Source organism: Adiantum capillus-veneris, chromosome 4, assembly GCF_014529385.1.
Source record: "Adiantum capillus-veneris isolate H3 chromosome 4, ASM1452938v2, whole genome shotgun sequence".
NCBI lineage: Eukaryota > Viridiplantae > Streptophyta > Polypodiopsida > Polypodiales > Pteridaceae > Adiantum > Adiantum capillus-veneris.
Window position 1 is genome coordinate 17,126,988 of NC_140934.1, and position 27,935 is coordinate 17,154,922.

General features: G+C 45.2%; 1 protein-coding gene across 2 annotated transcripts; it reads right to left on the reverse strand.

Annotated features, from left to right (window-relative positions):
- Positions 1 to 386: 386 nt before the first annotated feature.
- Positions 387 to 26,965, reverse strand: LOC147458787 (DNA/RNA polymerases superfamily protein). 2 transcript variants are annotated; one of them, XM_086510226.1, is made up of 13 exons: positions 26,792 to 26,961; positions 26,533 to 26,705; positions 26,288 to 26,461; positions 26,045 to 26,168; positions 25,843 to 25,943; positions 25,690 to 25,776; positions 23,630 to 23,725; positions 23,435 to 23,555; positions 2,570 to 2,698; positions 1,883 to 1,974; positions 1,698 to 1,809; positions 980 to 1,601; positions 387 to 877 (listed from the first exon to the last, which is right to left on the reverse strand). In XM_086510226.1, the coding sequence occupies exons 1-13, from the start codon at positions 26,847 to 26,849 to the stop codon at positions 778 to 780; spliced, it is 1,989 nt and encodes a 662-aa protein (XP_086366352.1). In that variant the 5' UTR covers positions 26,850 to 26,961; the 3' UTR covers positions 387 to 777. The 2 variants fall into 2 exon arrangements, with proteins under 2 accessions (XP_086366352.1, XP_086366353.1); XM_086510227.1 differs by lacking the exon at positions 2,570 to 2,698 and having other exon boundaries at positions 26,792 to 26,965.
- Positions 26,966 to 27,935: the final 970 nt, after the last annotated feature.

Consider the following 27,935-nt stretch of genomic DNA (forward strand, 5'->3'; position numbering starts at 1 on the left):
AAGTAAAAAATATTTACTCTGTATTTACCATCCAAACCACTAGTGGGGTGGAGCCACAATTGAATTGACAACATTGCATTATGGAATTTCAGCATCTACACCACCGTCTGAACCTAATCCATTGAGGCACACACAATTTGTGAATTCCCCAATCCCACCAACAGGCTGAACCCACAAATACACCGAGCAGAAGTCACTTTGTCAGAAAAGAAAATTTTGAAAAAGACGCACCCCCCAGAAACTCCTAAATTCTGGACGGCAAAATGTTGCTATAAAGAAGCACAATCCATGCATCCTGCTCTTTTACTACCAATCACAACAAAGAGTGGCCTACTGAATATGGGCAATGGGCAATACTCAAGACAAACGTAATTTTGGCCATTGACTCCTGAAGCTTAGCTTATTAACAACTCCCTTATTCCTATTTACAATGTCACGCGCAACATTACTCCATGAAGGCTAGTTTTTTGTCTTGCTTCAGTTTTAGCATTGACTCCATCTTTTTCGAATCTCCCATGTTCATAATTACAAGTCAAGAGCGACATTGCTCTTGGTACTATGGATTTCTCCTTGTAGGCTTTCTTGGGATTGTTAACTAGGTAGGGAATACGGAAAATGTTCCTGTCCCCCACTCCTGAAATGACATCAACATCTCTTGAACCACTTTTCAAGAGTGTCTCTCCAATCTCTTGGCCTACTGAGCATATAAAGGCCTTAAATTTGTCTGAGTCCCTGTTTCTCTGGTGAAACAGGCCAAAAACTTACTGTAGACTGCATTCATACCTTTGGAAAGAAGGCATCTATTGGAAGATGTTTCCCGTTCCCTTCGGCTTTACCAAGACGTCCCCTTTTAGGGGGAGTTCCTTTACAAGATGGGCTGCATAACAAAGAGAAGATTATTAACTTTGTACATGAAAGCTGCAAATTATTAATAAGCATATATGCAAACGACTATAGCGTGGTATGTTGAAATGCCTACTTCAAATGCCTTTTGCTTTCTTCCTTGGAACTTCTGGAGTGCTCTTCCTGTTCACCAGAGTTGATGTGTCCATATTGTAGCATTTGAGCAAAATGAAAATCCATATGCTCTTGTCTCTCACTATCCAGAAAAGGAGGAATCTCTAATTTACAAAGTGAACAGTAACTGTCATCTACCCACTTCATTTCATTCGATAGTCTGGAATCAAATGCACAGCCACTATCAATCGGATGATGAAAACAATCACCCAAACCTTGTCGTCTCCTCTGCACGTCACTGCTATCTCCAAATCTAAAAGTGGAATGCACACACTCGCCCACTGCATTGGATAGATGATCTCTTCTTGTGAGTGTATTAGGATCAAAAGATGGAGTACTGTCGGAATTTACAAATGTCAACAAAGGTGAACAACTGACTTCAATTCTCTCAGAACAGGACGGGTCTAATGCAGCATCTTGCATACAACTACGTCTCTGTGCATTATCGTCTTCAATATCACAGGGAGAGACCTTTCCTGTCTCAGACATTTTGCACACTTGTTTATCATTTGTACAGAAAAAATCTGCTAGGGTCCGCTGGTTTAAATCCGACGCCTCCCCTTGAAAATGAGATACACGCAAACCTGCAAGGGGCACATCAATTATTTAACTTGAATAAAAGCTCTGCTAAGAAATAAGATGCTCATCTACTTCGCACCCAACTCTGCCAGATTACCTACCCATTAACCTCAGCGACACTGGTAGCTCTGCTTTCAAAAGCTTTGAAGCATGAACAAGCAGGTCCTCTTTATTGTGAATAAACATGGGAAGCGTCAATGAACGGGTCTGGACCTGTCAAAAGTAGTTGCCGGTTCAAAAATATGAAACAAGAGTATTGCATGTCGCTTATTTAGATAAGGGCAACCTCAAACTTGACTGTCTTGAGCTTCAGAGTTAATGTTCGACCCTGCAATCCTTCACGCTCCATGTCTTTGGCAACATTTTCAGCAAGTTCGTCTGCATAACAATGCTTAATCCTTGAGCTTGATACAAAAGAAGAGGTTATATTAGCATGCTTGATTATGACTTCAAATGTGATGCCTTAAAAGAACAAACAGGTGGTCTTTAATAAAAAAATCGGCAGCTTATCTCGTTACATGCACTCCAACCAACTACAGTGAGATTCATGTCAAGATAGTCAGAAGTACAGATTTGAATAGTTCCAATTTTAAGGATTGTATGCAGCACTTTATTCACATATCCAGCTAGCCAATCAAGTGGTGTCATGACATTGTCAGAGGAAGTTTGGCAACTTCCTAGAGCCGTATACCACAAACAGAGCATGAGAGCCTCAAGAAAACATCATAAAAGATTCATGTCACATGAGATACAAGAACCGAAACTCGATGATTACCAGCCCTTGATATGCAGGAGGCAACTACTCACATGACTCCCACATGGAACATTTGTAACTACTCTGAAGGCCACTCATACGGTCAAAGGCCTTATATATGTGTCTTAATCCAAACAAAACAACAGATTTTTAAAAACGGTATTGAATAGTTCAAAGGTGTTGATAACACTTTCTAAAAACACTTAGTGTTTTGCACACCTAGTTTGGCAAAGAGGCTCTCCTCACTGCTGATGGTAGAAAAGGTGCGCTCACAACTCAGGCTTTTACGTGCCTCCTCAAGTGGAGTATCAGAACCTCCAATCCCCAGACCCACTGAAAGGAAAAAATCTGCACGAGGAAATAATTTTCAAGTGTTAATGATAAAAAGTTATTTAAGAACCAAGGTACACAGCACAGTAAATACAGCAGCACTGCAATCAGAAGACAAAGAAGGTAGTGATCCACCTAAACAAACAGCTCCAGGCTACAGCCATTCTTCTACTACTACTTGTCAGCATTAAGGTCCTCACCCTCCCCAGCTTCCCCCCCTTACCCCCTTTTCCTTCAAGCCCCAAGAGAATGAAAGTTAAAGGATAAGTCCAATGATGTATGCAAGCAATGGAGGCACGTGTCTTGCAAGCAAGACCATCCAAACATCAGGTACAAGCAAAGCAGGAGGAAGCCATGAGGCAAGGCTAGGAACTTTTTCTACTTAAAGACAAACAAACTTGTCCAAACTAACCATTACAAGTGTCCTTCACGACAAAATGTATGTGGCGGGCATCTCCACCTGTCTGTTTGATGTGACATCCATGCCTAAGCCTTTGATTGGATCATTTTCTTCAATTCTAGGGCACAAGTTGGATGGCTCTATGTGAAGAACAACCCATTGTAGCAGGCTACAATGTCACTTTCACAGGACACACAGTTAGTAAAGTTGGAATGGGCTGGTTCACACTGGACGGACTCTCTGGGCTGGGCAGTGACACATGGCAGGGATACGGACTGTGGTCTAGTGAACATCGTGGCCAGGTCACCACCACTCAGTTTGGGGATAGACTTAGATGGCTGGCATTTATGAGCCGTTGGTGGCTCTTTATGGTTGTACATATGAGTAGTTGTTGGGTCATGATTATCATCTTCTTCATATATGGTCCAACGTCATCATCTAGGGTAGCAAGTCTATACACAGCACGTCTACACCATCCCTGCACATCTGAGCCTCGACACCCCCATTGTACCCGTGAGTTCTGGCTGGAGCTGAGTGTGCTGTCACGCCAGAGTTTGTATCAGTTCTTTGAGATAGTCAAGTCCATATGTTCCGGTCTGCTACTGTGTCTCTGTGTTGATTAGCTGTTATCTATTGTTTCTTGTGTTTTCATTATGTTTTGAGTGAGATGTCACACACATTGCATTGAGGAGCACCCACTGTAGAGAGCACGACACACTATCCGCGCTACAGGTGCTCTCATTTTTGGCACACCCGATGGGACCTCAACTAAAGTCTCACTCTCTGTTGAGGTACAAATCGAGGAGCTAGGTGGTTTTTACCTAGCTTCGCCTACTTTGCCTTGCACTGTGCAGCCTGCTTGGTCCAACCAGCTCTCGTCCTGGTCTAGGCCTTCCTCGTCCCTGGTCTAGTCACTTGCCCTGGTCTAGTAGAGTCTAGAAGTGTAAGGTCTTCTTGCCCAAACCTTGGTTGGGTTTGTGGTCGCTCCATGACACATACAAGGCGTTCATTAGAGCGTCAAAGCGCACTATTGAGACCTCTGTAGTACTACAACAGAAGACGACCCTTGGTATAAGTCCACCAACCTCATCACCCATACCTCCACATACGGCATCACCCATTCCTCCATCCGGTTCCACATCTTCCAGGTCACCTTTCCCAATAAAGCTCTCTCCTATTTTGTTACAGCAGGCTATTGAGCAACGGGCTCCTGAGCACGAGGCCATGGAGGCGTTGACCAATGTTTTGGCCAAGGTAAACATCAAGTTTCCTACTTTCAAGGGACTCTCCTCAAAAGATGCAGACGACCATGCAAGGAGGTTTGTATCTCTCTGTAGAGGTCGTGGTCTTAATAGAGAAGATGCTTATTTGGTGTTGTTTCCATCTACCTTGGATGGCTTAGCAAACAAGTGGTACAGTCAATTTGCAGAGAATCACTTTTTAACTTGGGCAACTTTAAGACAACAGTTTTGTGAAGCTTTCAGACCAGGGGGCTTCCAAGAAAGGGTTCTAGATGAGTTGGCCAACCTGACGCTTCAGCCCAAAGAGACTTTTGCCGAACTCATGACCTGATCAAAAGTCTCTGGTCACCAAGCTTCCTCACTTGGTCTCAACCACCAAGTGAGTTCATGGTCAAGAAATGGGTAGAGAAGGCTCTTCCAAAGACTTCTCAGCAAAAACTGAGAGAGAATCTCCGACCTGATGCCACCTTGGAGGAGTTTGTTGTGACTGCTACTAGGATAGAGGGGGCAAGGAAGCTGTTTACCGACTCTTCTCAGGTAGAGACTGCCTCTGTACTTTTGGAGAGTCCATCTGACCCTTAGACTTCTTTACGTAGGGAACTTGAAGCCCTAAAACTACAACGCGCTCTTCAAGAGGAGAAATCAATCTCTCTTAGACAGGAGAAACCCCCACATCTCGAGGCTTTGGATCAAATCAAGAGAGAGCTAGAAGAGCTTCGGTCTCAGCAGGAGACTAAGGCTATGGTATGGTGCAGCTCGTGTCGCTCTCCAGGACACCCTCCACAGGACTGTCCCCTTCAGTCTTATTGCCACTTCTGCGAAAAGTCTGGGCATGAGACAAGGATTGCTACTATATCAAGGGATTGCGGCAAATATAACAAGTCTAGGTCCTTCTCTCCAACAAGGGCTAGCACCTGCATCCAACATGGTTTCATCCCTATGGCCATCAAAACCCAATGCCACCTCTGCTGACAACACCTCCTATGCAAGGTATGCACAACAACTTTGCATCCCCCAACTTTTATCATGCTAATGCTCCTTCAGTTCCCCAAAGCTTCTACACATCAGCATCCGTCCCCATGCAACAAGGGCCAAGACCACCTCACCCCTCCAATAGGCCAATTTTGTGCTACAAGTACGGGGAGTATGGACATTATCAAAGCAAATGTCCGTTGCCACAAGGGTCCCCTCCTTGCCGACACTGCCCTGAAGCTAAGGATCGCTATAGTAAGGACTGCTCAAAACAACGTGCATCCACATTTGCAACCACAAGCCAGAACCAGCACGAGTTTACATTCCCAAAGGTTAACCTCATCACAGTAAGCACCATTCCACAAGCCCGGCCTTCCACTCTTGTAGTTGCCTCTCGAGATGGGTTGAAGCAGGTGGAAGAGCCGGTTGGTGTGCTCACACGGGCACAGAGAGATGCTCTTGGTCTCAGCCTCCCTGGTGGTCCAACTTTTTCGTCTCCAGTCACACAAATGAGTCAAACTCCCCTAGTAGCTGACAAACCAGCATGTAGTGCCAAGAGCCAACCTACCTCTCTTCTATCAGATATTGATGGTGCTTTCATGGAAGTAGTAGAGGACTTGCAGAAGCTTAAGATACCAGAGCAAGCACTGATCAAAAGAGAGAAGCCTACAGCAGACACTATCTTGAAAAACACCTTTCAGCAAGTGTCACTATATGACATGCTTCGACTTGACCGAAGTGACACCCTTTCCATCATCCAGTCTCTGTATCTTGGTGCAAGGCCTAGTGGCGGGCACTACCTGTGCAGCCCTCGAAGTCCTACATGATTTCTTATCCAGCTGCTCCCCTCACCGACTACAAAAGTCCTCGTCTCATTGTGTCTATTCTTGGGCATCAATTCTCAAGCGTCATAGTGGATGGTGGATCTGGGATCAATCTGATGCCAGAGTTTACTATGTTGGCTTTAGGTCTGCAGCCTAGCCGCCCTGCTCCATTAACTGTTACATTGGCGGACCAGAGGACAGTCTATCCAGTGGGGGCATAGTAGAGAAGGTGCCTCTGAAGGTACAAGACTTCACATGTAGCTTGGATTTTGTGGTGGTCAGTCTTCCCTAGGTGGAGGGAGGATTTCCTTTGCTTATTAGTAGACCATGGTTGCGGCACTTCATGATTGGGGAAACGACGCCATGTGGATACACAGTCCTGGCTCCCCTATGCAGCCAATTCGACTCGAAGGAGGTATGGATCCAGTGGTTCATCACAGCTCATTGTTAGTACAATCCAACCCCGACCTCGAGCAGCCCATCCCACCTGACGGATCAGTGGTTGGAAGCTACCACATCAATGCCGTGCTATGTGGTCTCTATTCAAGCCTCACCTGTGCCTGTAACACTCTCTCTCCCAGCTCCTCAGGCCGACACCAATGTCCCAAGCCCTACAGCAGAAAGTGTGCCAGTCAAAGAAGCAAGTGTGTTAGTCCCTGATGACCATGATTCAAGTGTTCCTCTGATGGAAGTCGTCGGCCTTGGTGAACCTATAACACATCACCGAAGGGAGAAGAGATCTCCTCTGCATGAGCTCGCCAATGTTCCACCTCTTCCTCGAACATCTCCCGGGCCTGACGCCCCGCCCACTCAAAAGCACTCTGCTATGTCTATGTCTGAAGACTTACCCTTTGAGGAGCTTCCGCCAGGATGGTTACAAGAGGAGTATGCAGAGTTTCCAATCGATCAAACATCAGCCCATGATGTCTCAAAGCTCCAAGAGGCAGCTCACTTTTCATCTTCCGAAGCACCCTCCCCAGTTACACCTCCTGACTCGATCAAAGAAGTCAACCTGGGCGACCTTGACAACCCTCAGCACGTCCTCTTAGCAGCTTGGTTATGGGAGCATCCCGTGTTACTCGATCAGGTAATTTCTTTTATACACTCTTTTAAAAATGTTTTTGCTTGGTCCTACAAGGATTTGGAAGGGATCCCACCAGAATTGGGTGTCCACACTATCCCTCTGGTTGAAAGGGCTAAGCCTATCAGAGGCCGAGCTTACAAGCTCAACCTAAAGAATGCAGAGGCTGTCAAGTCAAAGCTCGAAAAAATGCAAGAGACAGGGATCATTGTACCTGTGGAGCACTCTGAGTGGTTATCACCCCATGGTGATAGCACCTAAGAAGAAGTCTAATAAAATCCGTGTGTGCGTAGATTACCACGCTCTGAACAAGGTAACTATCCCAGATGGTTTTCCCACACCTTTCACTGAGCGTGTGCTAGAAGATGTAGCAGGGCATGTATTGTACAGTTTCATGGATGGGTTCAGTGGATACAATCAGTTGGGTATCCATCCAGGTGATCAGATTAAAACAGCCTTCGTGACTCCCTTGAGTATTTTTATCTACACTAGAATGTCGTTTGGGTTGAAAAATGCTCCACCTTCCTTCAATCGAGCAACGGATCATCTTCGCATCTTCATGGACAATTTTTCGACCTTCTCAGGTGCTCAATGTTCAAACCCAGTGGAAAATCTGGAGGAGCACCTCGCTCTGCTCTCTGTTGTCTTCCTCAGGTGCAGAGAAGCACGCCTAAAGCTCAATCCTAACAAATGTCATTTTTTGGTCATTGAGGGCACACTTCTAGGCCATGTGGTGTCTGCCAAAGGTTTAGCGCCTGACCCAGAGAAGATCGTGGCCATCTTGAAGTTACCACCTCCCATCAACCCGAAAGGTGTTCAGAGCTTTGTAGGCCACACAAGCTATCATCGTGGGTTTATACGAATGTATGCACACGTGGCTCAACCATTGACCCGACTCACTAGTGCTACTGTACCCTTCCAATGGTCAAAACCTGAGACTAAAGCATTTGCATACCTCAAAAAACGCCTCACTGAAGCACCTATTCTACTGGCTCCAGATTGGTCTCTCCCTTTTCATGTGCATACTGATGCCAGTCAACTGGTTGTGGGTGCTGTGCTGACTCAGCCTAGTAAGGAGTACAACCTTGATCGCCCTGTTCAATATGCAAATCGCCTGCTCACCAAAGCAAATCGCAACTACAGCACCACAGAAAGGGAAGGTTTGGCTATGGTGTATTCTTTACAAAAGTTTCGTCATTACTTGTTAGGTGTTCACTTCACTATCATCACGGATCATCGTGCGCTACGCTATCTTCTGAATAAACGCCAAGTTGCAGGAAGAGTCTAAATGGCTACTGATATTCTAGGAATTCGATTTCGACGTAGTTCTTATTCTAGGCAAGCGGCACGTCATGGCCGACCATCGCTCTCGCATACATACAGGTGAGCCCGATATTGGGGTTGATGATGAATTTCTGGATAGTCATCTCTTTAAGGTCGACACGACCCTAGAATGGTATGGAGATGTGTTACATCTGCTCTCTGCTGGCCTATATCCTGAGAATGCTTCTCCCTTGCAAAAAAGAAGACTCTTGCTGAAGTCTAGACCCTTCTTTGATTGGTGAGCAGCTCTACAAATTTGGGCCAGATGTGTGTTGCACAAGTGCGTCTCCCCTCATGAAGTAGACCACATTCTGGAAGATGCACACAGTGGTCCTACAAGTGGCCATTACCCTACTCACATCACGGCGCAAAAAATCTTACAGACGGGCTTATGGTGGCCCTATCTATTCAGGGATGCTATTGCTCATGTCAAGATTTGTGATGTCTGTCAGCGATGTGCGCCCAAGCCTAGCAAGAAGTCCAATCGCCCTCTGCAGGTATCTATGGCGTGGTTGCCCTTTGAGCGATAGGGCTTGGACTTTGCTGGTCCGATTGCTCCACCTGCTCAACCCGGCAATCGTAAGTATCTCCTGGTAGCGACAGATTATGCAACAAAGTGGGCCGAAGTGGTGGCTACCATTGACTGTACAGCCGCCACTGTCGCAAAATTTTTATATGAAAATGTTTTTTGCAGGTTTGGGTGCCCTCTAGAAATCACCAGTCATCGAGGTAGTCATTTCATCAACGACCTTATCTCCACACTCCTCACGAACTACAAGATTTTTCATCGCAAATCTCGCTCTTACTATCCTAGAGCAAATGGGCAAGCCGAGAGCATTAACAAAGTGCTAATCGCGCTTCTCAAGAAAGCTTGTCACCTGCATATAACTTCTTGGGCTCAAGCTATCCTTGGCACAGTCTAGGCTTATCGCACCTCCTTCAAGGCAACCAATAACCACACCCCATTCCAGCTAGCTTTTGGTCTAGAAGAACTTGGACCATATGAGTTCGACTCAGGTTCAGCAAGAGTGGGAAGCGTTCGCGTCACAGCAGGGATTGCTTCCGCAAACCTCTCCCGTCTCTCAAAGTTGAAGAAAGCAGAATGTTAGCTTCACACGCTCTGCAAGCCATGCAACTTCGTCGCAAAGCGTGTCATGATCGCCATCTAAGAAAGCCGAAAATAACGCAAGGAACATTGGTGCTACTCTATCAAGCTAAATATTTGAAAAAAGCTAAGAAGCTGGTCCCAGCCTGGCAAGGGTCATTCATGGTACAAGAGATTTTTCCACAGGGGGCTGGCCAGTTAGTCACTCTGACAAGTGTTCCCTTGCCACAGGGGGCTGGCCAGTTAGTCACTCTGGCAAGTGTTCCCTTGCCACTGGTAAATGGATCAAGAATTAAGTGCTATCACTCTCTTGCCCTAACTCTTTAGAAATCTGGTCATGTTATCCCTTCCACCAGCAACCGTATGACTGTCCCGTCCTCACCTCTCTCCGGCTTTCCATTTTCCCTCTTCTCAAGTCTTCATCATGTCAGTTCTCATCTCAGTTGTAATCGGTGTTATCTTTAAAATTCTCTTTGTTTTACTGTGTGCATCCATTTTGCTCTCCTCTTATTGATAGAATTGGGTTTTTGGAGTCCTACTATGATCCAGCGTTACTGCTCTGTTTCTACTGCCTCTCTGTCCTCATGGATTTGTTGAATGTCTGAGGTTCAACTCTCGTCAGATAGATTTTTGATTTTTGGTATTATTTCTAACACGTTCAAACCTGCTCTGATGTATCTCCCTTTCCCACTCTCTTATGGTGAGCTCTCACACACACACATCTATTTCTTTGCCTTTCTTGTGTGATCTCTTTCGTAACACTCTTTCAATATGCTTCACTCCTGCTACCCTACTCCTTTCATTGCTCTTCCCCCTCTCTCTCACATACATGCAAGTTTGCTCTAGCTGGGCGTGTTTGCTCTAACCTTTCTGATCGCCCACATCCTAGTTAAGGAGAAGCACCACATCCTAGTTAAAGAGAAGCAGGCAAATTTTTTATTATGGCAACACAATACAACTTTTATCTCTCCCTCTCTCTCCCCTTCTCCTTTCTCTCTCTCGTACACTGTGCCCCTTTGCCCCCTAACCGCCCCCTACCCACCCTGCCTGCTCACCCCCTATCTACCCCTCGCCCCCCCCTACCCACCCTGCCTGCTCACCCCTATCTACCCCCCCCCCCCCCCCCCCCCCATCTAGTCCTCGCCCCTACTATCTACCCGTCGCCCTAACCTATATAGCCCTATCTACCCCTCGCCCCCCAGACCAACCCTCGACCCTGTCCGCCCCTATCGAACCTCTCGCCCCTCGTTCCCTAGCCTATCTACTCAACGCCCTCCTTCGGTCCCTAACCACCTTCATCTCTGCAGGCCTACGTGCACTGTCGTCTTGCCGATGCAGGCCTACGTACTCAGTGTCCCTATCATATCTCTGGATGATGGTGTTTTTGCCGTCTTGTCACTGCAGGCCTACGTGCATTGTCGTCTGACTTCCTCGAGACTACATCCTCTGACTTCCTCGAGATTACATCCTCAGCCTGCTCTCAGATTTTCAAGCTACCACTTTCAGCAGCACAGATCTGGATTATGCGGATTATGCTGTTTACAGATTGCGATTGTGTTAGAGGCACAACGTGATGTGCTGATGGATGTATGATCCTGGGATGTTTTCTATGTATGCTCTTGTGGCCTAACAGAATCTACTCTGCAATGAGATCACTGCTATAAGCTTTTGGGGTTTTTGAAAAATACTACTAAATTGTTTACAGATAGTCGTCAATCAGTGGATATGGCAGAAGGCAAAAAACTGTTGCTGAGGAAAAGGCCTCAATCACACAGGCAGGCTAATTATGAAACTGAAGCGGAATCAGAACCTAGCAGCCATGGGGTCACGGATATGACGTCAAGTGCTCCATCTGACAAAAGTTACAAGGCCTGGGCATCAGATGCAGATTCTAGCTCAGGCTCGGACAATGGTAGCGGCTCAGATAGTGGTAGCTCAAGTGATAAAGAGAAAGATCCAAAAGGGAAAAGGAAAGTCATGAGTCACATGATCAGTCATGAAGTTGCAAGGCCTGAAAAAACAAAACACAAAACAAAGTTTTCGCTAAATTTTCACATGCAGCATCCCAAGCCAAACAACTCTTATAGATGTTCTTTCACACGACCAATTGGACAACTTGGGTATCAAATCGCTAGCTGAAGCTATCCTTCTTGATGACATACCTGTCGGCATGATTCATGAAATGTTGAAAATTTTTCCAAAAGTCAGAGTACACACTTTGACAGCTGCGCGTCTAGGACATGCAATGGGGATGACCAACTTTCCCTCATTGTAGCCAAGTACTAGGTCTTACTCAAAGCTCTCCAAAGCTGATACCATACAGGCATGCAAGGCATTGTTCGAACCTGATCATCCAAATCTGCAGCATCACAAAGCTCACTTAGCAATATTCAGATATTACTTTTTAGTGAGAGATGCTCAAGGACCAAAGAGGAAATGCGAAGTACCTACCACGTTCCCACAATGTGATGGTCTTTACTGCTTAATAAAGAACATACCTTGTGGGTTTCATCAGATCCTCTTTACATCATTGCAGACCATGGCGAAAAGGTTTAGAGCACAAGTGCAATCACCTCAATCTAGCTTCCAATGTTTTGCCGCGCCACTATTGTCTTGGATGACCGCATCAACCCTCTTGAAGTAGATGAAGATACAGCATTGCCACTGCAAGCAAAAAAAAAGTCTCTTGGCACAGATGATCAGAAGAAGAAACAAAAGAAAAGAGTCAAAGTGGTCAAAGATATGGCAGGGACACTACGACCTCTGCCATTTTCAAAGAGCCAGAGTCGGGTGACGCATCCTCCACACGTCCTTCCTCTACCTCTATCCCCGTCTCTACAATGCCGGAGGCCATCCAGAGCTCCGCTGTTCTTGGTATGCCCACTCTTGTTACTGAGGCGGTCTCTCTCCCTCAGGTACCTCTCCCTACTACTCCCGTCTATACTCATGCCACTGTTACCACACCTTTCTCACCACCTGTGGTACCCTCGTCATTCTCTCCCATCTCCAGCTCACCCACTGAACCTGCTACCACTATCACCCCGACAACCACTGTAGTGCCTCTTGGGCACCCTACTACCACTGTCACCCCGACATCGACTGCAGTGCCTCTTGGGCACTCTACACCTTCAGGTGCTACTACTGCTTCTTCCAGTGGAAGTGACTACTTCGTTGTTCAAAATCTCTGAAGAGAACTTGCAAGAGTCAAGAAATGCTATTGCAATGATTGAACTTGGTGCCGAGAAATTAGCAACTACCCACCAGAAGCACTCGGCCATATATGCGGCCATGGAAGGCTACTTGTGAGTTGCACAGAGTGCCATTGCTCATAGAGATGCTACCATTTTCACCTTGCGTAAGGCTCTGCATGCTGGATGACAGATTCAGGAGCTCACCATTGTACATATGCAATACCTAGTGGTTTTCTCTCACAGTTTTTCAGTATTCCTCTCACGGAGACGGTGAGAGGTCTTGTGGCGGGCAACTTGTAGGCAGGCTACAATGTCACTTTCATAGGACACACAGTTAGTACAGTTGGTTTGGTTTGGTTCACACTGGACGGACTCTCTGGGCTGGGCTGGGCAGTGACGTGGCAGGGATACGGACGGTGGGCAGTGACGTGGCAGGGATACTGTCACCAGCGTGTGACTACTATCTATCCTTTTTGTTGATTTCTTTCTTATTATCTATTTACTTTCACTTTTTGGAAACACCCCTCGGGAAATCTAACTGCCCTGCATTGCATAGCTAGTGTGGAACTGTCCAGAGGGAGTCCAGGCCTGAGGGCAAGAGAGCACTAAGGTTGGACAAGGACTATGGTTAGCCAAGTGGGGTCATTGACTAGCCAAAGTGGAATCCTTTGCTACAGAGGCTACATTTCAGTTTTGGATGTGGCCACAGTGTACAAAGAGGGTCGGATGACCTAGAAAGATATAATGGCAGCATCTCCTAAAATTTAGGGAACTGCTATTTTGGGACCTGAAAATGTCTTCGCGTCATTACGTGCAGTTTGACATGGGGATCATTTTGTTACTCTGTGGCCAAGTCAACAGAGGCTGCAGGTGAGATATTTTTAGACCCGAGGGTCTAAAGCGGGAAAATGCACAAATGAGTGACACTTGGCACTCTGAGGCCAGTTTACTACTTATAGAGAAGGCAAAAACGTGATTTATAGCTGGGAGGCTCATTTTGCAAGTCTCTGTCACAGGTTAAGAGCTATGGAGTGCTTGCTTTCCCTCTTATGCACAGTGCGGTGCCAGGAGTGATGCCCTGCACGCTACGCACTGCCCTCTCTCTCCCCTTTGGCAGTATGTTATGCCCCTCTAGTGGGCCCTTCATTTGACCAATGTACAGTTGTGTGGGTTCATGCGCGATTGCCGAGGCAAGAGCCTCTTGCACAGGTACTGGATTAGCTAACGGCTAATCCCCCCGCAGGTACATGTGAATTCGGAGAGGTTTCACGCCAGAAATCTCGTCCGATTCAAAGGGCAAGTAGCCCTACAGGTGCGGGAGCTCGAGGACTTGCTAGGGATGCGACCGGCACGCGAAACGGAGCCCGAAACAGTGAATTACAGCCTGCTGTGTATTTTTGCAGGTTTAGGGTTTTGGCCCTAAACGGACCCTAATACCCCCAGGAGGTTCGGGGACGCAAGGGGACCGCTGTAAAGGCGATCTGGCGCATTTTCAGGGCTGAAAACAGAGAATTCAGCGTGCTGCAGATTCTCGCCAGGTTTTGCAAAGTGCCCGTATGCGTCGGGAAAGTCGGTCAATGCGTGGGAATACTGACCGTGAAGGGTTCTAGTACAGTTATGCTGCCGAAATCGGGCTGGAACAGTGGAAATTCAGCCGAGTTTGTGCGGGGCAGCTTGTAGGAACCACAGCGTTTATTCCCTCTTTTGAACAATAAAGAAATACCGAAAGGGGCGCCTAAGTTAGGGGCCAATCTGGTGTCCGTCTACTTATACAGGTGCAATCTAGCAGCCTGTATCCCTCTCCCCTTTGATGTGTCTTGAAAGTACAGGTAAAATAGACGACTAATAATGGGTGAAAGCTAAATCAAGGTTTAAAGTAAAGTCTACCGCCCTTTTTGGATTGAACAGGCCGGTTTCATGGTTCCATCGACGGGATTAAATCACTTTTTCCCATAGAAGTGAGCCTTGGGCAGTTTTCGGCTTGAAGACACAGGGGATCATAGACGAGACACAGGGAATTGTAATTATGGCTGACAGACCAGATGATGTGACTGAAGAGGTTTCCTCTTCACAGGGTCAACAGACACATGAAGTGGGTGAGTCCTCAAGACCACCACAGACTGATGATGATATATTCAGGACCCAGTTGGCTACTGCTGTGGCTATGTTCACACAAGTAATGCAGAACCCAAGGTTTTTAGCCTTTTTGCAACCTCCTGTTCCGTCTCAGCAAGTTGGGTCACTGGATCATATTCAAAAGCCTGTTAAGGCTCGAACACAGGTGATTCATACCGCACAGTCAATGGAAACACCTGTACACTTGACGGAGAACATGCAGTCTCCACAACGTATGCCTAAGGTGCAAGAACAGGTGGCTGAGATGCCAGTTTTTCAAGCTGTACCAATTCAGCCCGCCACCTTTCAGCAGCCTATAGCTGGTTCTAATGGGCAGGGAAGCAACTTACAGGCTATGCAACAGGTCTTCCCACCACCTTCAGTACACCCTGGCTATTTTGGAGGTGGATCCGTATTCCAAAGCATGGCTGGTCATGCACCTGGAAATCAGTTTTATACGCCAGGAACAGTGTTTGCGGGTGCTCAAACGATGATGCCTAACCCCATGTACAGTGTCATGGGTATGCAACCAGGGTTTCAAAGCACTCAGGGACAATTTGGGATGCCACAAGCAAATTTTGGTATGGCTGGAATTACAAATCAGCAGCCAAATATGGCATTTCCAGGTCAAGTTAATAGCGGCCAAGGAACACAGATGAACCTTAATAGTGTTCCCATGTTTCAGTCACTTCCATATGACAATTTAACGCCGCTGGAGAGGCCAACTCCGTACAAAGAAGGTGGCAAAGGAGTGTCATTCACGACCTTTACAGGGTTTGATGACAGGAAAAAGGCTCTTTCATTCCTCCAGCAGTTTGACAAGGCCTATGCAGGGGGAAACTTTACAGAGGCTTCAAAGGTCCGCAAGGCAGCCACTTTCTTGACAGGGAATGCGGGACAATGGTGGACAACTTTATTGCTTCAAGGACAAGCTCCGTCCACATGGATTTACTTCAAGCAGATTTTTGCAGCAGCATGGTTATCTGATGATTTCGAAGCAGATGTCATGACAGAATGGCACCAGCTTAATGCTGCCACTTGCAGAAATCTGGATGATTACAATCGGAAGTTTTGGAAAGCTCTACTTCCAGTAACTTCCTATAGGTTTGTGCCATTGACAGAACAGATAGAAAAATACTGTTGTGGCCTACCCAAAGGATTGAGAAAATACTGCACAAAGACCAAAGTCACTACTTTGACGCAGCTCATCGAGGTAGCAAACACTGGCAATGGTTTGCTCAAGGGAGAAGATTGTGAATTTAACACTGGCGTCAAGGCAGGATCAGGCAAGAAAAATTCAGCCAAGAAGCACGTTCCCGATGAGGCTCCTAAAAGGACTCAGGAGTCGGCCAACGCAAGGAAAGACAAAGCTACGGCTGAATCAGAAAAAGAACCCGCAAAGAAATGGAAAAGACGTTTTCCTCGCAAGTCAGAAGAGCAAAAGAAGGTCCTGAGGACAGAGAACAAATGCTTTATATGTGAGCAGCCTGGCCACATTGCTTACAACTGTCCTACAAAGAAAAGGCCAGCTGATTCTGAAGACAAGGAAGACAAGAAAGGAAAGAAGCCCATGGCTGGTCTAGTGCCAGATATGGTGGGCGACAAGCCAAATTCAGATGCAAGTGAGCTTTGCAGAGCATGGGGAAAGGTTAGGGATCAAACAGTGCTTATCTTCTTTGATCCAGGTGCCAAAGCCAACTTCATTTCCCCAGAATTGGCTTCAAAGTTGGGAATCAGACCTGAAGAGATGGGGTATACAGCAGAGGCAGGTTTGGCATGTCCTGGCCATACAGAGGCTGTGACACCCATCATTGGAAAGTTGCGTCTACATATCCAGTCCTATGTAGATGCTGAAGAATTTTACATCATGCCACTGGACGGATGTGATGTGTTGTTAGGTATTCCTTGGTTGTTTCGTGTACAGGGAATCCTGGATGCCTACAACAAAAAGATCACTGTACAGAGCAGGGGAAAGACTCACATTCTGGATGTAAAGCTTAAAGGGGAGTCTATTCCTACTGTATCAGCTTCTGTTATTACTTCTGTAATGAAAAAGCATCTTTCTGCGTACTTGGTTTTTGCACGTGAAGTGTCAGATTGTGATGAATCAAATTTATCTGTGCTAGATAAAGAAAGGTCAATGTTTTTACAACAGTATAGTGACTGTTTTTCCGATTCATTACCGTCTCAATTACCGCCAGAGAGACCCGAGGACCATGCGATAGATTTGGTGCCAGGCTGTAGCCCACCAAATAAGCCTCCGTACAGGGTTAGTGCGGCTCAGCAGAAAGAGATAATGGGCCAAGTACAGGAGTTGTTAGAAAAAGGGCTGATTCAGCCCAGTTCATCTCCATTCTGTTCTCCAGTGTTGTTGGTGCAGAAAAAGGATGGCTCATGGCGTATGTGCATCGACTACCGTGCACTGAACAAGAATACCATCAAGAATAGGTTTCCTATACCTAGAATTGATGATATTATGGACAAATTAGAAGGAGCAGCTATGTTTAGCAGGATAGATCTAAAGAGTGGGTATCATCAGATCCGCATTAGATCAGAGGATGTGCACAAGACTGCTTTTAGAACGACGTTTGGCCTTTACGAATTTTTAGTGATGCCCTTTGGTCTCACAAATGCTCCTGCTACGTTCAATAGGATGATGGACAGAATTTTCCGTCCACACCAGCAGTTTGTTGGTACGTTCTTTGATGACATGATAGTCTATTCAAAGAATGAAGAGGAGCATAGGCATCACTTGGCCATTGTGTTCAAAGAGCTACGCAGTCATAGGTTGCTCATCAATGCAAAGAAAAGTGAGTTTTTTCTGGAAGAGATTCACTTTCTGGGACACATTGTCTCAAAGGACGGTGTCAGAATGGATCCTGCAAAAGTCGAAGCGATCAAGTCATGGCCAAATTTGAAGACGGTGCATGATGTCCGAAGCTTCTTGGGACTATGCTCCTATTACAGAAGGTTTATCCGAAATTTCGCTGAGATTGCTTCACCTTTACATGCTCTTCAAAAGAAGGCAGTCACCTTTAGATGGACACAAAAAGAGATTTCAACTTTTAATCTCTTAAAGGAAAAGATGACTTCGGATCCAGTCATTGTGTTGCCAGATCTTAGGAAGTCATTTGTGGTCCAATGTGATGCCTGCGGTAGTAGCATTGGTGCTGTGCTAATGCAAGATGGCAAGGTAGTAGCCTATGAGAGCAGAATTTTGCAAGGGCCAGAGATGACCATGCAGGTCTATGAGAAAGAGTTACTGGCTGTGATTCATGCGCTCTTAAGTTGGAAACACTACCTGCTAGGTGCAGATTTCGTTGTCCAAACGGACCATCAGACCTTGCGATACTTCTTGACACAAACAAAGTTATCTGAGAAGCATATGCGATGGGCAAATATCTTGTCCATGTTCCATTTTCAGATTGTGCATGTGGAAGGCAAGAAGAACGTTGTGGCTGATGCCTTGTCAAGGAAGCCACAAATTTCAGCTGTGTCGATTCCTTATCATCATGAACTTGATGATATGAGAGAACAGTATGCAAATGATGAAGATTTTGCAAGGGTCTTCGAGCAGCTAATGGATGGACAACGTCATGAACACTATCTTCTCAAAGATGGGTTCATGATGATGCATGGCAGATTGTGTGTCACAAAGCCATTGCGACGCAAAGTTATGGAAGAGAGTCATGTCCCACCGTATGCAGGGCATCGTGGTATCGATGCTACAGTGAAAGCGGTTGAGACATTCTTGTATTGGCCTACATTGAGAAGGGATGTGGATGCCTTTGTGCGAGAATGCCTAATATGCCAAAAGGTCAAGTTTGACAGGCAAAAGGCACCAGGGTTATTGCAACCACTACCTATTCCAGATAAACCATGGGAAAGTATTGCTATGGATTTTATCTTTGATCTTCCAAGAACGCAGACAGGAAATGATGGTATTTGGACCATTATTTGCAGATTCAGCAAACAGGCTCATTTTATTCCTGTCAGGAAGAAGATAAAGCCAGATCAGATGGCACGCTTGTTTATGAGCAATATTTTCAAGTATCATGGCATGCCACAGTCGATTATTAGCGACCGTGATCCACGCATGACTAGTTTGTTCTGGAAAGGCTTGTTTGAGAATATGGGTACCACGCTCAAATTCTCTTCGTCATTTCATCCTCAAACAGATGGGCAGTCAGAAGAGGCAAATTCTACTGTCCTAGATCTGCTGAAGTGCTATGTGTCAGAGCATAAAGGAAAGTGGGAGCAGTATTTGCCATTGGTGGAGTATGCATACAATAATACAGTGCATTCATCAACTGGCAAGGCACCTTTCGAGATAGTTGAAGGTGGCAAGAAAGTTCCTCCCATACTGCATACAAAGGACAAGATATTTGAAGCAGATAAGTATGTTCAAGACATGGATGAAATGTACAAGAAGGTCAAAGTGGCCTTAGAAAGGACTCAGGCAAAACAAAAGAAAGCAGCTGATCGTCACCGTCGTGAAGTGGTATATTCACTTGGTGATTGGGTGCTTCTACGGTTTGAAAAGGCAAGGTTAAAGAAGATGAAGGGCAAGGAAAGACTGTTTCCAAAGCTCAGCATGCGTTACTATGGGCCTTTTCAAGTGTGCGACATAATCAGTGATGTTGCATATAGGCTGAAATTGCCTGACAGTTGGAAGATTCACAATGCGTTTCATGTGAGTCTTCTCAGACCCTATGTGGGTGATGTGCCAGAAGCTATTCCAGCTGAAGATCAGCCGGAAGTCGAGGAACTTGACGAGATCTTGCTCCCTGAACAGATTTTGGCACACAAAGAAAAGAAAGTGAAAGGCAAGGTTGCTAGGCGTTACTTGGTAAAGTTCAGAAACTATCCACCAATGGATGCTAAGTGGATGGAAGAAGGTGAACTTGCAGAGTCACCAACTGTGTTATCACTTTACCTGGAAGCCTTCGATTTGCAACCTACCTTGACCCCTTGAGTTTCAAAGCTACATGGATTGTCAGTGTGACAATGGCTTCTGAAACAAATGATGTACATGGTATTTAAAGTGAGCTCAAATCAAATACCTGTTACATGAATGTTAGAGCTGTACAGATTGTCAGTTTGGCAATTGCTCTTATGGAATGTCCAAAAGTTTGGTTAGTGCTATAGAAGTGAGTATTTCTTGTCAGTTTGTCAAGGATACAGTGATTGCTTCTATTCAGGAGTACATGTGTAACTGCATTCTTAAACTGTCGGTTTGGGTATGCTCGAAAGTGTTACGGGATCCAACGTGTACTATAAGACAGTGGCAAAATGTGCAGCTACCATTTTGTCATTGGAAAGTTAGTGACTCAAAGCAATGGCAGAGTGTGCAGCTACCACTATGTCATTGGGACAGGGTTCACACGCAGGCAATACATGAGTCGACGAGGTGTTGAATACACCAGGGTTGACAATGAGCATGTATGTGTCGTATATGTGTCGACAGGTGTTGAATACATCAGTGTTGACAGTAAGCATGTACGACATAGATGCAAACGAGGACGTTTGAGATTTCAAGAGGGGGGTATGTCACCAGCGTGTGACTACTATCTATCCTTTTTGTTGATTTCTTTCTTATTATCTATTTACTTTCACTTTTTGGAAACACCCCTCGGGAAATCTAACTGCCCTGCATTGCATAGCTAGTGTGGAACTGTCCAGAGGGAGTCCAGGCCTGAGGGCAAGAGAGCACTAAGGTTGGACAAGGACTATGGTTAGCCAAGTGGGGTCATTGACTAGCCAAAGTGGAATCCTTTGCTACAGAGGCTACATTTCAGTTTTGGATGTGGCCACAGTGTACAAAGAGGGTCGGATGACCTAGAAAGATATAATGGCAGCATCTCCTAAAATTTAGGGAACTGCTATTTTGGGACCTGAAAATGTCTTCGCGTCATTACGTGCAGTTTGACATGGGGATCATTTTGTTACTCTGTGGCCAAGTCAACAGAGGCTGCAGGTGAGATATTTTTAGACCCGAGGGTCTAAAGCGGGAAAATGCACAAATGAGTGACACTTGGCACTCTGAGGCCAGTTTACTACTTATAGAGAAGGCAAAAACGTGATTTATAGCTGGGAGGCTCATTTTGCAAGTCTCTGTCACAGGTTAAGAGCTATGGAGTGCTTGCTTTCCCTCTTATGCACAGTGCGGTGCCAGGAGTGATGCCCTGCACGCTACGCACTGCCCTCTCTCTCCCCTTTGGCAGTATGTTATGCCCCTCTAGTGGGCTCTTCATTTGACCAATGTACAGTTGTGTGGGTTCATGCGCGATTGCCGAGGCAAGAGCCTCTTGCACAGGTACTGGATTAGCTAACGGCTAATCCCCCCGCAGGTACATGTGAATTCGGAGAGGTTTCACGCCAGAAATCTCGTCCGATTCAAAGGGCAAGTAGCCCTACAGGTGCGGGAGCTCGAGGACTTGCTAGGGATGCGACCGGCACGCAAAACGGAGCCCGAAACAGTGAATTACAGCCTGCTGTGTATTTTTGCAGGTTTAGGGTTTTGGCCCTAAACGGACCCTAATACCCCCAGGAGGTTCGGGGACGCAAGGGGACCGCTGTAAAGGCGATCTGGCGCATTTTCAGGGCTGAAAACAGAGAATTCAGCGTGCTGCAGATTCTCGCCAGGTTTTGCAAAGTGCCCGTATGCGTCGGGAAAGTCGGTCAATGCGTGGGAATACTGACCGTGAAGGGTTCTAGTACAGTTATGCTGCCGAAATCGGGCTGGAACAGTGGAAATTCAGCCGAGTTTGTGCGGGGCAGCTTGTAGGAACCACAGCGTTTATTCCCTCTTTTGAACAATAAAGAAATACCGAAAGGGGCGCCTAAGTTAGGGGCCAATCTGGTGTCCGTCTACTTATACAGGTGCAATCTAGCAGCCTGTATCCCTCTCCCCTTTGATGTGTCTTGAAAGTACAGGTAAAATAGACGACTAATAATGGGTGAAAGCTAAATCAAGGTTTAAAGTAAAGTCTACCGCCCTTTTTGGATTGAACAGGCCGGTTTCAGATACGGACGGTGATCTAGGGGACATCGCGGCCAGATCACCACCACTCAGTTTGGGGATAGACTTAGATGGCTGACATTTATGAGCCGTTGGTGGCTCTTTATGGTTGTACATATGAGTAGTAGTTGTTGGGTCATGATTATCATCTTCTTCATATATGGTCCAGCGTCGTCGTCTAGGGTAGCAAGTCTATACACAGCACGTCTGTACCATCCTTGCACATCTGAGCCTCGACACCCCCATTGTACCCGTGAGTTCTGGGCTGGAGCTGAGTGTGCTGCCACGCCAAAGTTCGTATCGGTTCTTTGAGATAGTCTTTGAGATAGTCAAGTCCATATGTTCTGGTCTGCTACTGTGTCTCTGTGTTGATTAGCTGTTATCTATTGTTTCTTGTGTAATCATTCTGTTTTGAGTGAGATGTCGCGCACATTGCACTGAGGAGCACCCATTGTAGAGGGCACGACACACTATCCGCTACACCCATGAAACTTGAAACCATTGACTATAGGTTTCTGTTAATTTGCTGCTGCTGTTGATGGTGGGGATTCCTGAAAAAAGATCCTCACCTCCTTAATCCACGGAGTCCATCATGAAACAACAATATGTGCTGCAAGATTCGCAAGCTAGCACACATGTCGGAAAATCATTATATTTGCCTGCCAAACCTGGCAACCTCCATGACACTTGAACCTATTTGAGACTAAGAACTTATACCTCATGATGTAGCTGCTGCTTAATTTTCTAGCTGGAAAAACATTGTCCACACAGCAAGAAAGTTGTCAAGGACAAGAATCTAGGCAGAGAGGAGAATGATAGCACAGATCATCTTATAAGAAGATGGAAAACATCCTTGCTCTTGCACTGTTGGAATATTGTTATCCATTTGCGCAAAGCTAGCAGCAGCTGTCGATTCAAATACCCCAAGATGGATGTCCTGGGCTGATTATAAAGTCATTTACTGTGGCCTCAACCCCCTTTGCCCATCACATTAAGGTTTGGCACAATAGGATTTCTCTACAAGGTTTAGAATAAGCTACTTTGCTGATTTTGTGTTTTCTTGTGTGAAAAAGGTGTGACCATTGCAGATTCGCACCGCAATGCATGAGGTTTGCATCCTCGCTAACAAGTTTATTCCCCTAAGAGGAGGTTAGCACAGCCACACCAGTCCAAATTAATGTATGCAAGGTGGCTCCAGGTTACAGTTTTACCTTCCAAAAGCACACCTAGTTACACTAGAGACCTACCCAAAGGTCACCACATTCTTACCTTCCAAATAATCAAGCTTTATCTATGCTTTCTAGAGTATACCCTTCTATATCCGCTTTAAAGTCTTTCTTCCATCAAATTTAATAATATAAGGTTGCAAAATAAGCTATTTCCTACCAATTTCAAGTCAGCAGCAAAAATTGCTTTTGCTTAGTCACATGCCAGTTCACAATGCCTAAATACTCAACGACTGGGCTAACTGAAAGCTCTACCTGTCGAAATAGGAGAAAAGACTGCTGCAATAAGCCCCCTCTTTTTTAATAAATCCTCACACACACCAATGGAAAGGACTTCCCTCAATAATCGCTCTGTCACCTTTCCAATTCCACTTACCTGCAATTAAATCAAGGGTTGAAACCTTGGACAAAAAATGTTCATTCATAATGTACAAACCCACAAATGACTACTTTGCGAATGGGTAAGGTTGAAACAAACGCCATAACTGCAGCCCGCTCATTTTGCACGATGAACTGTCCATTTGGTTTATTTATGTCTGAGCACACCTGCAGCCACAGCAATAGAACTGTTAACAAAGCAATTAGAACTAAGGTACTCCTGATCCTCAAAGCTTCTAGAATGTAAAGGCCATCTAGCCAAGGTATGTGTGCTTTTTCTTGGAACTGTAAAATGCAATATCAAAAGATCCGTCAGAAAGATAGTCAAAACGAGTTGTGTCTCAAGAATCCTATAGGAGCTGCAAGCCCCCATTAATTTTCTCTGTCGTCATTTTTGACCCTACAAAAGCTCCAAAGCTGATTGTGTTGCTCCTCGGCCACCCCCTTGACCTTAAAAGTTATCAGTGAGCTAACACTAACATAATTCACATGGCACAAAGAACCATGTGCACATGACATCACTATTTATACCAAAGAGTACACACATACCACACAGCACAGAGCATGCACTAAACACAACCTTTCACATTGAACCTTATATCCTTGTCCAGCATCACACATTAAACTCAGATAACTCTATAAAGCCATCACATCCAAGTCTAAACGTTTCAGATTAGACCATCTAGAGTATCTGATGCACTAGTACAATCACACCATAGTGTCAATCGAACTCTTAAGGTTCAGAGATAAAATGTTGCAGTTGTTGCTCTCTTATAGAAGTTCCGTAGGTGAAGTGATGTCAGCCCAGTACCTCGTAATTGCACCAAAAGGGCTCTTGCGCTCCATCCAGTAAAGAGATCAGAAAAGAGCTTGGAATTGTGCCACAACTGCCAGTTCATGTGTTTGTCTGTTCTTCCTCACCATAAATCATAGTTACCCAAAACCGGAACGGGGAACGGAGAACGGCAATGGGTATGAAATGCCATTCCCTGTTACGGATGGACACTCATGTCCTAAACACGGAACAGGGATTCGGAATGAGAAGTTGGAATGGGAACGGGGAACTGAAAATGGCCATTGTAACTATGCCATAAAACGAAGAAACTCTAGAAAGAAGAAAGAGGGGGTGGGGGGAACAGGACAGCTCATATTTTAGTCCCCAATACTGGTGTGTCAGCTCAATTTTCTCTCCATCTCTTTCTCAGTCATGCTTCTGAGTAATATTTTCATTGATCGAATTGTTGTTATTGCTATATAGTATATACTCCCCCCTTGTGACAGCCATAAAGTCACCCTTAATAGCTTCTTGTCCTGTGTATTTATAGAAGCTACATCAGCCCTCAGATCTGCAAATCTAAGTCCCCTATCTCTCACTTAGAAGTACCCAGAATAGCCACTGTGCGTGACAGAAGGCCATGGGGTAGAATGGGTGCAAGGGTTACGATGCCCCAAAAAACACGTTCCGCAACAAAATAACAGAAAGGGTTTCAGAAGTGGAACATTTTGGCAAAATTGTCGATAAAAATTCATACAACATAAATGCATTCAGTGCAGGTGACGGGTCTTGTTAGTATATGTATTCCAAGGTCAGCACAATAATTCAGGTCCAAACAGCTTAACGATGAATCAGGTTCCACCTTTTCAGCAATCGTTGAATACCCCTTCTTCATATTGACTAGCTCGGCAGGTAACAAGAATAATATGACATTGCTAGACTGCACATGGAGGAGACCAGGACATCACCTATGAATCTTAGCAAGTACACCTCAAGAACTGCAGTAAAAATCTAGGATAGCATCCCAAAAAGTGCAGCCCCTAATCCCACAGGTTTGTTAATGTCCACAACACACACCACACCACAAGTATGAAAATGATAATGTAGCACCTATAATCTTTCATAAAGAAGCAATTTCATTGTCTGCTAGCAATGATACTTCTATCAAATTGAACGAAGAAAGACATTTTGTCAGTTATGTTGAGAACACTAGCAATATTTACGTGTCCTTGTTGGGAATTTGCCTAGCAAAAAATTTTATCAAGACAAACTTAAAAGGCTAATCCAAGGTCCATCCCCGGCTGCTAAACTAAAGAAGGTGAAACCATGCAGCAAATCAAGAAAAGAAACAGCCAACCTTTGCAATCAGACGATTGGGCCCTACTCCCGCACTGCATGTCAATCCAGTCAGATCAAAGACTCGCCTCCTGAGTTCTTCTGCAATCTTGAAGTATAATGATACTAAATACCCAAAACCTTAGAAAGGATTCAGTAAGCATCAAACACTTACTTCTGCAGAGCTCAAGTTCCGAAGAGAGCACTGTTCTGTGATGTCCAAGTATGCTTCATCCAAGCTTCTTGCAAGAAAGTGAGGATCATAGTCACGAAAGACTGTCACCAATCACCCCACAATACATTTTCGTATTTTTAAACATTCGCGGATTGCAGTTTTAGGCTCAATGACAAAATGACACACAGCATCTTCTCAATACCTTGACGAACCTTTTCACTGTAAAGAGTATACTTCTCAAAATTTGGCCGAATAAACGTCAGATCTGGGCACAATTTACAAGCAATAAACCCCGGCATAGCCGCCCTGACTCCAAATTTGCGGGCCTGAGACGTGAAAAATGCGGTGCCAATGTTAAACACACAAAAACTAAAAGAATCATTATGAACACATACAAGTAAGCGCTCTGGACTTTCTGTTTTCATGATAAAACAGCTCCAAAAACCTCATAATTTGCTGTACAAATCATGGACATCCCCCCTACAGCCATGGGTTTCCCAACCAATGTAGGATCCTCCAAGGTCTCTACAGCCGCATAAAAAGCATCCAGATCAACGTGCATCCAAATACGCGAAAGATCTCGTTCCACTTCAAAAGTGTTGATTTTGATATCAGCAACCTAGCCAAGAAAAAATGAATGAATTTCTAAAAGAGTAGAGAAAATAAAATTTGTAACAATATATGCTCAACCTTTTCATGGCTGGTAATGTCGGATTGAGTAAGAAGAGCAACTTGCGTTTGCATGTACTGGATTTTCTGCAGAACCATAGTCTCTCTGCGTTGTTCATTTTCAAAGTATTTGGACCCCTTGCTCATCTCATAAACCACCCTCTGAACCTTCTCCTTATCCACTCCATCCATCCCTGCAGTTCGGCAAACGGTTCATCATTAGACTATGCCCAAATGATGCCAAAAGCATACATCCCTCTGTGCCTGTTTGTATGGGTACCTGCTTTGGCGTTGGTAAAAACAGTGTGATAAGAGTGCCATGGTCGGTCCGACGCCATGGCTCGAGCAGCAAGCCCGCGCTAATCAAATTTGAAGATCGTTTGCTTACTGCCGAAGCTTGCGACTTTCACAAACGTCCCTCAACATTTGTAAAACAAGTGAAAGGGTCACAAAAACAATAAGAAGTGATAAAACAGGTGTCACTCTTTGGGAAAGGATTGCCTCAGCTTACTCTTGAGCCGATTAAAAATCGAAACTAGCTAGCTGCAAACCATGGTCAACGGAAGAAAATCCGATGACATATGTGAGCAAGTCGTCCAAAAATTTTACAAATCTCAAAATTTCTACTAGTATTTTTGGTTTTTTTTTTTATGAGGAGGAAATTCGATGAACAACCGCTCAATAAAAGAGACTTTCTCGAACGTCAACACTGACTGGAATCAAGCTATAGAATGCAAAAAATGTAAAGCCATGTGAAGTTGTGAAATGAAAGGTGAAATAAAAAGAACTAATTAATATATATGTGTGTGTATAGAAATTATTAGAATTATGCAAGATGAAGCTTCACTTTAGCATTCTAAAAACAATAGAATGCAAAAAAAAACATGTGTGTGTGTGTGTGTGTGTGTGTAAATTTACTAAAATTATGTTGGTGAAGCTTCACTTTAGTATTCTGAAACAATAGAGTGCAAGAAAAGTAAAGACATGTAGGATATGAAATGAAAGGTAAGTCTCTATCATACATACACCGAACAATGAAAGTCTCCCTAACCCAACACAACACTAAGGGTTTCTTTTAGAAAGCCAAAAATGAGCACTCAATGACAGATGATCGACGTTTATGAAACAAGGCCGACACTAACACGCAAACGGCGACAGTCGGCACTGCCTGCTATTAGAGAGAGAGAGAGAGAGAGAGAGAGAGAGAGAGAGAGAGAGAGAGAGATAGACTTAGCACATGAGGCCAGACGGCCGTCGTGCGACGGTTCCTTCATTCCAAGAATATACTCCGGCCGACCGGCAATATTGAGCGCATGATAGCCAGTCGGCGCCCAATTGGTGGCCGACTGTCAAGCCGCCAGGAGCTTTGAGCGGATAGTGGCCGGATGGAGACAATAAGCCCCAGATCTCCCTAAAAATTATTT